The sequence below is a fragment of the Desmodus rotundus genome, chromosome 1, assembly GCF_022682495.2.
Source record: "Desmodus rotundus isolate HL8 chromosome 1, HLdesRot8A.1, whole genome shotgun sequence".
Lineage (NCBI taxonomy): Eukaryota > Metazoa > Chordata > Mammalia > Chiroptera > Phyllostomidae > Desmodus > Desmodus rotundus.
This window is the reverse complement of record NC_071387.1, coordinates 99,669,345-99,680,677: the sequence shown is the minus strand read 5'-3', so window position 1 is coordinate 99,680,677 and position 11,333 is coordinate 99,669,345. Positions and strand designations below refer to the sequence as shown.

At 48.0% G+C, this 11,333-nt stretch overlaps 1 protein-coding gene across 4 annotated transcripts; it reads left to right on the top strand.

Moving 5' to 3' along the window:
• Positions 1–1,598: 1,598 nt before the first annotated feature.
• On the top strand, positions 1,599–11,040 carry RNPS1 (RNA binding protein with serine rich domain 1). 4 transcript variants are annotated; one of them, XM_024553234.4, is made up of 8 exons: positions 1,599–1,699; positions 4,662–4,849; positions 5,093–5,248; positions 5,903–6,094; positions 6,344–6,446; positions 6,690–6,843; positions 9,611–9,752; positions 10,210–11,040. In XM_024553234.4, the coding sequence occupies exons 2-8, from the start codon at positions 4,779–4,781 to the stop codon at positions 10,307–10,309; spliced, it is 918 nt and encodes a 305-aa protein (XP_024409002.1). In that variant the 5' UTR covers positions 1,599–1,699; positions 4,662–4,778; the 3' UTR covers positions 10,310–11,040. The 4 variants fall into 4 exon arrangements, with proteins under 4 accessions (XP_024409002.1, XP_045045696.1, XP_024409003.1 ...); XM_024553235.4 differs by lacking the exon at positions 1,599–1,699 and adding an exon at positions 1,706–2,090; XM_024553236.4 differs by lacking the exon at positions 1,599–1,699 and adding an exon at positions 2,117–2,551.
• The last annotated feature ends 293 nt before the right edge of the window (positions 11,041–11,333 follow it).

The following is an 11,333-nucleotide window of genomic DNA, read 5'->3' as shown; positions in this document are numbered from 1 at the left end:
TGGACCACCAAAGCCACACCATCCCCAATGCCAACCCTCTGAGCCTCTTCACTGCTGCAGAACCAAGGCTGCCCTTGTGTTCCACTTACTCCTCCATGCCTGGCCTTGGCAGATGTGGCAGTGATACAGAGAGTTTAACTTGCTCTAAAAGTCCCACAAGGCCTGCCATCAAATCTAAATCCAAAGGGAGGACCTGAACCCAGTGTGACTTAGCCTGCTGACTGTCACCCTCCACCCCCAACAAGTTGGTGCCTCCGGGGAAGAGAACCAGCGGACAGGCTACTCTTCCCATGCCTCATTTGTCCTGGGCTCCTCAGATACCCTTCAGCACAGGGTGAGGTATTAGGGGCACATTGGACATCCCTGGACCGGCCAAAGGGACTGGAGGAGAGAAAGGAGTCACCATCACTGGCTGGGAACACCAAATGGGACAGAGAGCAATGACTTGCAGAGCACACCCACCGCACCATCCATTCACCAGGAGTCACCAAGCTTGTCCTTTCCACTGACATCTAATGTCTCCAAATCGCATTGGTTCCTTCCCCCAAATACAGCACCTTGGATCTCTCCTCTTCTCTTCCTTTGTTGCACCTACTTGTACAGACAACGTCTGGGGTTAGGTGTACATTCCTTCCTCCCACTATAATCATGGAGCAAGGGCTGCTTGCCTGACAGGGCGTGGGGTTTGGGGATTGAAGGAAGGGGATGAAAGGGAGGGGTCATATGCAGTAGGCACAGAGGTGAACACAACGCAAAAGCCTGTCCCTCTCAGCGCTGTTTTACTCTGACAGCCTGCTGGCTGGGTAGGAGCCTCTACACTCTCACCCTTACCTCTGCCTTTTCCAGAAGGTTCTGACAGTGCCTCTCAGCCTACACCGTCCACTGACGGCGGGGGCGGGGGTGGGGAGTGAGGAATGAAGCCTGGGCCTGCATGTTGTATTTCTTCCATGTCCCCCGCCCCTCCCCAGCACCGCTCAACTCCACCTTCGAGCCCCAGCTTGCAAGCCTCCCTTCGCTTCTTCCAAGGAGCCTCCGCGCCTTTGCATCTGCTGTTCCCTCGGCCGGCGCGCCCTTCCACTCGGTTCCCAACTGCAGTGTCACCTCCTCGTTAAGTCCTTTTCTTCTGCACCTGTCTTCTACCTTGCCTTTCACTCTCCGTTCTGGACGCAATGCCCCCGTCTTGTCCACTCGGCCGACTTCCGCCAGCGCAGGAGCCACATCTACACGGTCAACCCCCCACACCACGCGCGAATTTTTTAAATCCTCACCGGAGGATAAGTTCATTGATTCTAGAGAGAGGAAACGAGGAAGGGAGGAGGGAGAGGGGAGGGAGGGAATGAGAGGGAGAGGCCTTCGGCTGCGTTAACCCCATCGGCGCCGGCCCATCATCTGCCCAGGCGGCGCGGCCCTCTGACCCTAACAAGCATCTTATTTGTAGGTCCCAGGAAGTGAGCAGCCAGCCCGGGGCAGCCCAAGACACCACTTCAGAGAGGATGACAGAATAAGTACCCCCGCCAAGGCTCTCCACAAACGGCCCTGGCCCTTTAACACTCTGAGCGCTCGCGCCCATTGGCTGAGGCGCTTACGTCATCGCTGCTCGCCGAACGGCGGCCTCTTCCCGCTCCCTAACCCTGACGACTGAGCGGCGCCGACCTCAGCGGCTGAGGAGAGCGGGAGGAGGTCGCGGTGGCGGGAAGATGTAAGTGGGGGAATCCGACCCCATCCGAGCTTCGGGGGGCGCACTCCGGCATCGGCTGGGCGCATCGTAGGGCTGGTGCGCTCTCCGGCCTCGCGGTGAGGACGGCGGCCCGGTGGCGCAGCGCGGGAACTAAGAAGAAAGAGTGTGGCCCGCGGTGGGCACAGTGGGAGGATCCGAGGCCGCGGCCCGGAAGTAGTCGGGGCTGCGGCGGGCGGAAGGGCGGCCTCGCTTCGTCCGCTCTGCTGCTGGCCCAGCTAGGCCCGCGGAACTTGGAACAGCCGTGAGCGCGGCCCCTTCCTTCAGGACGCTCTCGCCGGGCTGGAGACCCAGGCCTGCAACGCTGGGCCCTGCCCTGGAAGCGCTCGCGGTCCGGCGTCTGGACTGGGGAGTTGTGAGTGGACGGGGACGGCGAGGTTGCGTGCGGGGCCTGTGCTGCTGTGGGTGCAGAGTTGCTTTGTGGGATACCCTGGAAGCCCGACTAACCCTCCCCTCGGGGCCATTAATTCAAAACTCTAACTTCACGAACGTTTACCGGGCTCCCGTGTGCCGTTCTCGGTGCTAGCTAGCCCTTGGGTATACGACCCCTGAGAGATCATGGAGCTCAGTTTGACGGGTTACCCCAGAAGGGAAGGGTAAAGGCGAGGAGAGACGTGGCTTTTTCTATCTTTGTTATTTTTGCATGAATTGTGCCTAAAATGTACTTTGAAATGGGGAAGGTGCTCTGAAGATTTGAGCTGAGCGCCATCTACTCGAGATTTAACTAATTGTTTTCTCCTCTCTCTGGCTGTTGGACGCGCACTTTCCGGAGGATGGGGGAGGTAACCAAGGCCCTGTGCTGTTACCTGAACTTGTGTGAGCAGAGAACCTCAACCTTTGCTTTTTAGCATTCGGCCACACCCAACAAAGCGTTTGTTTACTCTGTGATTTTTTAATTTTTAGCGTTGAAGAATAACTGGTGGTGCTTCTTTTCACAAAGTACACTCAGGTAGATCTTATGAACTGGGGTGGGGTCCAGGACTCTGCACTCTAGGTCAGTGCTGCTCCGTGAGGTAACCATTGGCCACATAGGGCTATTTAACACTTGAAATAGCCTAGCCCAGATTGAGGTGTTTTAAAGACTTAGTAGGTGGGAGGTAAATATTTTACTAATAAGTTTTATACCGATTGTTGAAAAGGTAAGATTTGGAATGTAAGGTGTTAAATACATTACTAAAAGTTACCTCACTGTTAACTTCTACTTTTTCTGGAATGTGGCTACTAGAAAATTTTAGGGTAGGTTTGGAGCTCGCACTCTTAATTGGGTTGCTCCTGGTGATCCTTATGGGGGCTGCCCAGACCCCTCCTGTTGAGCATTCAGGGATAGATGACTGGGTACAAGAGGATATGGGAAAAGACCTCTAAACATGGAGAAACAGCCTTTTCTTATAACATGAGCACACATTTACTGAGCTTTAACTAGGTGTCAAGTCTTTCGTGGGTTAATTTGATTGATGTCCCTTGATGCCTATGAGGGATTGGAACTATAATTGTCACCATAATACTGGTGAGAAATTGAGGTTCAGAAAGGTTAAGTGGCTTGTCCAGGGTCACACAGCAAAGCTAATTCGGGCACACTGACTCCAGAGTCTTAACCATAATCAGTGGTTGTCCGAGGATGCTAACCTTATCCAGTATTGCCAGCTCAGTGTCCATAATACCTTGTTTTAAGGCAAAACATCTTAAAGATTTTATAGCCCTGGAAAATGGGCAAGGGTGATACTTGCTCTCTTCCACTCTGATCTGATTGTCCAAGGCCAAGCAGTCTTTCTTGAACCCGGACATTATTTGCATTTTGGGCACCCTTACACACATGGAAACAGAATCCCAATTGGTGTGCCGTGTCCAGGTTACTTACAGGCTATCAAAAAAGGTGGAACAGAAGTAGTTAAGACTAACATCTTGAGATCTTTGCTTCCAATTCAAGCAAATGGTGTAAAACCTCACTGAAATTACCGAGGCAGCAGTCCCGGGAAACAGGGCACATAATGAATTAGTAGTTTGTTCTTGAGTAATATTTTCTAGTGACTACTTATTTTGCACATGCTGCAGTCCAAGCACTTTGCTAAACCATTACCTGCAGTATCTCATCCAATTCCAATGTCTCCTTTCCACCCTATCCCCCAGCGTTTTATTTTTGAAAGACTATAAATATAAAGAAAAATGGAAAGAATTGTACAGTGAGTACTCACATTACTACCACCTAGATTTTTATGCGTCACATTTCTACTTTATCTTGTATGTAGCCCCACCCTTCAATCATTTTTTTCTTGTATTTCAAAGTAATTTGCGTGTTTTGGTATACTTCCCCCATAACAGTTCCATATGCATACCATTAACTAAAGTGCAGTATTTAAGGAAATGACTACTTTCTAATATATTTTACTGCTTTTTAAATGTTCATACGACATTTTTATCTGTTTGTGGTTGGGTAGTAAACATTTGATGCTGGTACCAGTCACTTTTGAAGTAGTTTATGCTTCTTGTCATACATAGTCCAAGTATCCTACAAGGAAATGACAGCAATAAAACACGATCTAAACCTGTCAGGACAGCCACGTTTGTTTAGGTTTTTCTCGGTTCTGCATGCACGTGCTGTGGTATTTCTAAGGGCCCATGGAGGGCTCAGTGTCAAATTTATAAGTGAAAAATGGGTACTGTACCACCTGTAAAATAACAATGACAAACCCCACCATCATGTCCTTAAGAAAAAGACAAGCTGAGGTGACGAGCCTGCTGTGTGTCCTGTGGAGATGGTATCCTCCCTGAGGAAGTGGTGAAGATCCCCGCGTGTTCCTGGCTCTGTGGACACTCGCTCGCTGCTGTGACCCTTGTCGCCCTTTCATGTGCTCAGCTTTTGCCTATAAAGTAGCTTTGTTGCCTTGCCAATTTGTTCATTCTGTAAATCCTTTTATCTTGTTATTAGGCTGCACTTTGGCGTAAATTGCAATCGATTAGGGATCGTTTCTCAGACTCGAGTTAGACGTGAGAGTTCAGATAAGTGAGGCCACCATTGCTGCTTTGAACACCTCAGAAGGGGAGAATGGATTTATCAGGAGTGAAAAAGAAGAGCTTGCTAGGAGTCAAAGAAAATAATAAAAAGTCCAGCACTAGGTAATCCTTCTGTCAGATTCTTCTAGTGCTACTTTGGGGGTGCTTGTTGTAGGACCCTCAGAAAGGGGAAGATTGGAAATGTCTTACATTCTACAGTGAAAGCGTCCCAAGCCACAGATCACATTTTGCTCTGTGATGGCCTGGGATCTCTGTAGCCACTTGAATCCCCTTTATTGGGTTGTGCTGTTGTTTCAGGGTTCAGTCCAGGGAGCATGTGATCTCATACTCTTCCTTACCGTCCAGGGCTCCTTCTCCTACCAAACGCAAAGACCGCTCTGATGAGAAGTCCAAGGATCGCTCTAAAGATAAAGGGGTCACCAAGGAGTCGAGCGAGAAGGATCGTGGCAGGGATAAAACTCGCAAGAGGCGCAGCGCTTCCAGTGGTAGCAGCAGCACCAGGTGGGGCTGGCAGGATAGAGTATTGAGAGGCCTCACGTCCCTCCTGAAGAGCCCAGAGAGTGCTTTATCTTCTTAATTATGTATGAAGGAAACACTCTCAGATTTTTAATCAGGATTCTAATTGTGGCAGACTGGTTTGGGTTTGCTGTGGTTACATATATATATATAGGAGCTGGTGTTTGTGTCGTTTCTTTCCTTGAGATGTTAAGGAATGGGACATCTTGGGGTATATTTTCCTCTAAAATACTTTTTATTCAGAATCGTATTTGGATTGCCCTAGCCCAGAACTTGTTTTTCCATTGAAAACCAGTCTCAGTCAGTCAGTCAGTCAGTAGTCACCTTTCAAGCCAAGTTGCCAGGCTCTGACTTGCCAGGCTCCTCTCTTACCTTTCAGTAGGCAATGCTTCTGTGTTGGCAGGAAGCAGCTTGTTCTTTCTTTCCTGTCACTGCATGATGTGAGTGCCATTTTCTTTCCCCACCTAGAGCTTGGCTTGAGGGTGAGGTGGTAAATGTTTCCCCATGGGGGCAAGTAGTGCCGCTCGGAAATAGGAGGACAGCTGTTTCCTCTGGGGAGCATGTGCAGGCTTGTCTGTGCTGTGACGAAATGCTGCTCCCACCTGTTGTTGTCTGTGACCCCTTCCATCTCACCCCCAGGTCTCGGTCCAGCTCTACCTCTAGCTCGGGCTCCAGCACCAGCACTGGCTCGAGCAGCGGCTCCAGCTCCTCGTCTGCATCAAGCCGCTCGGGAAGTTCAAGCACATCCCGCAGCTCTAGCTCCAGCAGCTCCTCCGGCTCTCCAAGTCCTTCTCGGCGCAGACATGACAACAGGCGGCGTTCCCGCTCCAAGTGAGTTCCCCTCCAGCACTGCTTCTCACCAAAACCTGTGAATTATCTGTGAACTTCAGTTTACAAACTGGTGTCTGTAAAGTTGCTGAGTTACTATAAAAGGAGACCAAAAAAGGAATCTTTCTGTCCTGATAGTATTTCTCAGTCAGGGCTATAAAATTCATACTAGCAGTTAATATCCCAACTTAAAAAAAAAAAAAAAGACAGAAATTAATTGTTTTTGGTGTGTATGTGTGTTTTTTTAATCAGATCCAAACCACCCAAAAGAGATGAAAAGGAAAGGAAAAGGCGGAGCCCTTCCCCCAAACCCACCAAAGTACACATTGGGAGACTTACCAGGAATGTGACCAAGGTGAGGAATCCCGAATCTCTCGAGTGGACCAGGGGGTGGTGTCTTTGGATGTAGCTCTTTGGAGGACTTACCTGACAATACATGATTTGTGTAGCGCACTGACTAATTCCTTTTAATGGAGTACACGTGTGTCTAGGGGATTTACCCCCAAATGCCAAAGTTGTGGTGATGTGGTGAATTCTCTTTAACCCTTACACAAGTGACTGGTGCTTAAGCATTAGAGTGACCCTTCTTTCCCTTTAGGATCACATCATGGAGATATTCTCCACCTATGGGAAGATTAAAATGATTGACATGCCTGTAGAAAGGATGCACCCCCATCTATCTAAAGGCTATGCATACGTGGAGTTTGAGAATCCAGATGAAGCCGAGAAGGCGCTGAAGCACATGGATGGAGGTGGGTGGCCCCGCCAGCACTCCTCTCTACTCCCTTTGTCCCAGTCCCAGACCAGCTACCAACCACATGTCGGAACCCTTTTTTTTTTTTTTTTTTTTTAAGATTTTATTTATTTTTATTTTTAGAGGAGAAAGGAGGGACAAAGAAGCATCAATGTGTGGTTGCCTCTCACGCGCCCCCTGCTGGGGACCTGGCCTGCAACCCAAGCATGTGCCCTGACTGGGAATCCAACCAGTGATCTCTTGCTTCTCAGGCCAGAACTCAATCCACTGAGTCACACCAGCCAGACATGTGGCGACCTTTAGAATGGATTTCCAGCCTGGCTACACATCAAAATCTCCTTGAGGCTCATTCATTCAGGATTATAATTATTCAGTGGGTGTGTTTACCAAAAACATGTTTTATGGAACATTATTCTTTTTTAAAAAATTCAGCAGATATGAATATTACTAGCATTTTAAGAATTTTCAGCCCTGGCTGGTGTGGCTCAGTGGATTGAGCACGGTCCTGCAAACCAATTGGTAGGCAGTGCACTTGTGGTTGGGGGCACGTGCCTGGGTTGTAGGCCAGGTCCCTGGTTGGGGGTGTGCGGGAGGCGACCACACATCTATGTTTCTCTCCCTCTTTTTGTCATTTCCTTCCCCTCTCTCTAAAAATAAATAAAATCTTTTTTTAAAAAAAGAATTTTCATTCTGTTAAAAGTTTTAAGGATTGAATTCTTTGAACAAAGGATATTATGAACATAATGGAGCCATTTGGCTTTTATTTGGGAATGTTTCCTTTAATCCTCTCTGAGAGTCGTTTTCTGTTTTTGCTGACATTTTAGCATTTTTAGGATTATTTTGCTGAATTCACAAATTTTACCCATTTCCTAAAAGCTGTTTATGGTGACATTTGTACCTGTTTAGTATTGGGCAGAATGGTTTGAGTGTTTGTGAATAGTTTCAGGTAGCGGGGTTTTTTTCATATTATAAGTAGTATTTTACATTCATGGTTATTCTTTTAATTTTTATTGATTATTTCAGAGAAAAACATTACTTATGCATTCATTTTTTTTTTGAGAGGAACATCAATATATTCTATTTATGCATTCATTGGTTGCTTCTTGTATTCTTTTAATTTTTTTATTGATTATTTGAGAGAGACAATTATGCGTTCATTGATTTTTTTTTAATTGATTTGAAAGGAACATCAATTTATTCTATTTATTTATGCATTTATTGGTCGGGGGGATCAAGCCCACAGCCTCGGCAAATCAGGACGATGCTCTAACCCAGTGAGCCCGGCCAGGACCAGATGGCCAGAATTCGTTTTGTCTTTAAGTCAGCATTTGAAGGAACGTGTAAGTTGTTTTTGCCCCAGCTCACTGCTGCTGTAATCCAGGCTCCTGGGGCCAAGAGCCAGGACTGCCCACAGCACTGTGTGGACTGCCAGGCTGAGTAGGGAGGAGAATTTGAGCACCCCAGAACCTCAGCATCCTCGAAGGTCTCATTATACACTTGATAAATAGCCTAACAGTAGATAGTTGCCCTTGAGCCTTGGTAGAGTTTATATACTAGAAAATTTTCCTTCATATTTAGCTAACTGTGTTTCAATCTATTTATATCCATCTGAACTGTTTTGGGAAGTTTAGGATAGACTCCAGTGCATCACTGTAAAACACATCAGGTTTTGGCTTTGTGAATCACACTTTTGTTTTAGGAGTAGAGATTGTCAGTCATGTTTCATGGAGTCCAAGCACTTGCTGAAAATTTAGAAGATTTGGACATATTCCAGGTGTACCAGATTATAAACATTCCACGTTTTCTTGAGATTCTGGTGGGCTTGTGTGTGTCCCCATATTGTGCTCTGCACCATCAAATGGAGCGACTCCACATTGTCTCCAGAGGGAAAGTGAAAAGGCCTGACCTCTACTGGCAGCTGGCCAGAAGATGGATTCATCTCTGTTGTTTTATAACTGGTGCCATGAGTTCCGTAACTGGGGTGTGCTTTGGCAATGATACAGGGCCAGCTTAGGCTGCAGATACTTAGGCCTTTTGAGTCTCTTCTGAACATGTGCCCTCGTGCCTCAGTTGTCCCTTCAGTACCTTTGAAATTTCCTTGAACATAGGAGCTGAGAAGATCAAAGAGCCCTCTACCCTTTGGGGACACACAGGGGGCTGTGCTTGGTCCCCAGAGCAGTCCCTAGGCTAAAGTTGGGATGTATGCTTCCCTGGGGTTCCTGGGTACGTGTCTCAGTTTTCTTTGGTCTTGTCTCACTGAAGCCCTGCTGGCTTCTCTGGCCTTCTTCCTGAGCTGCCTCTCTGGGACATTTTCCAAACTCATACGACAAACTTGGCGTCTCCTAAACCTGATTTCATTTTGTCCACCCACCCTTGAGGTGTTCTTCCTCCTGAACTCCACATCTCAGGAGATCATAGCTGATCCAAAATCTGGTGCTGATCACTTTCCCTTCCCCAGTTCCCCATCCAATCTGTCACCTAGTTCTGGTGATTTGACATCCCATCCCTTGAGATGGGTTTTATCCTATCTCAGTTCTTGTGATACCCCCTAGTGGGTCTCCCTGCTCTTGCCTGTCCCCTTCCCATTGTTCTTGAGAAGGAAGCTCAAGTGTTAGTGTCACGGTCCAGCTCAGGGCCAGGGCACAAATCTTCCCGTCACTTTAGCAGATACCAACATGTTCTTTGGGTGTCGACTTGGATGGCACTTTGTCTGAGAGGCAATCCCAGTGCATCAAGGTTGAGGTCACTTGATCTTTTTTCAACAGGACAAATTGATGGCCAGGAAATCACTGCCACCGCTGTGCTGGCCCCCTGGCCTAGGCCACCTCCCAGGCGATTCAGCCCTCCCAGGAGAATGCTGCCACCACCTCCCATGTGGCGTCGGTCTCCCCCACGGATGAGGAGAAGGTGAGTCAGTTTGGAGTCTCACAGGGGACTTGCTGACTAGGGCCAGTTTGGGTTTGTTTTATTTACAACACAATGTGACAGTGATGGCTTTGGGATCTTAATTCAGCCCCATGTGCTCGCATGCGCGCACACGCCATGATGGCAGTGCTGGCACGGGGAGGCCTTCAGAGCTCGTGTTCATTACAGCTGGGGAAAGGAAGAGAAGGGCAACTGCTGGAGTAGGGGGCCAGCAGAAGGTGTGGTCCTGCTGGTTGTACCAGAACTCCAGAACATCCATTTTGTTTCTGAGGGCTCTGTGTCAGTGCCATCCAAAGGGAGCTATCCTGACAGAGTGCTGAACCAGGAAACTACAGGATTGTTCCAGGAAGGAGCTAGCTTTATCCCTGCAATCCGTGATGTAGAGCTGCTTCCATGGCGTGTGCTTCAGTGTCTGATGTGTTTTTTCTTCTTCCCATAGGTCACGCTCCCCACGGCGCAGGTCCCCCGTGCGTCGGCGATCCCGCTCCCCCGGCCGCCGCCGCCACCGGAGCCGCTCCAGCTCCAATTCCTCCCGATAAGCAAGCCACCGAAGCTCTGCCCCATAACTTATAGCCCATCCAACTCAGTTCTGTCTCTTTTCTAGCCAGTAGGGAACAAATCCTCACTCAGGGGCAGGCTTCAAAGGCAGCATTGAGACGTTTTCCACTGAAGGCCATGTTCAGCTGCAGAACTGTTGTTGGGTTGGCGTTGTGCCTATGAAGATGCCCTCATTTCCTGGCTAGAAAGTTCCCATGTTTCCAGTCCCTGAGAGTCAGTTCAGTGGCTAAGCCAGCAAGAATAAGCAAGGTTCCAGCTGGCAGTATCACCCCAGCCTGGGAGCATAATTTTCCATTCCGCTGATGACCTAGGGTCAGTCTAGTAGCCTGAGGATCCTTCAGGAAAGGGCATGCTTTTGTGCAGCTGCCATTCCTATTAACCTGGCCCTGCTCGAGTCCTGACCTCTAGGGTCAAACATCCCATTAGTTGCTGTAAATGGTTCTGTTTTCACATGTACTCATACACTCACACCCCACATCTCCTTTCTCTGAAATTGGTGAACAAGTTGAGAGCTGACTGCAGGGTCATCGGACCCCACCTCCACCCTCTTGGTGGTCTTTGGGGTTGCCTTGGGAACATGTACATTGCTTTTTTGGCTTTTATTGTACAGTCAGTACTATAAATTTTGTTCTGAGTTTTTTTGTAACTTTGTAGCATTTTGTTGAGTAGAGTTAAAGGATTGTGTTGAATAAACCTAGGATTAGAATGCAGATTGAGTGTTGGGTTCACTGCCTCCTTCCTGTCTCTTGGTCCTAAAGATAGCTGTGGTGTGGGAACTAACATACTAAGAGCTGAGTTTTGGTTTCATTTTCAAAGTCACCTCCAAAATCAACCAAGAGACCACTGGTTAGAATACCCAAGTGTTGGGTTGCTCCTGCATGTAGACAAATAGAAGAAAGATGTTTTATCACCTTTATTTTTCCTCCCTAAAAATTGGTTTGTGCCATGAGGAAGACTTGGAATCACTTAAGGTGTTAACAAAAGTTTAGAATCATCTAACATTGT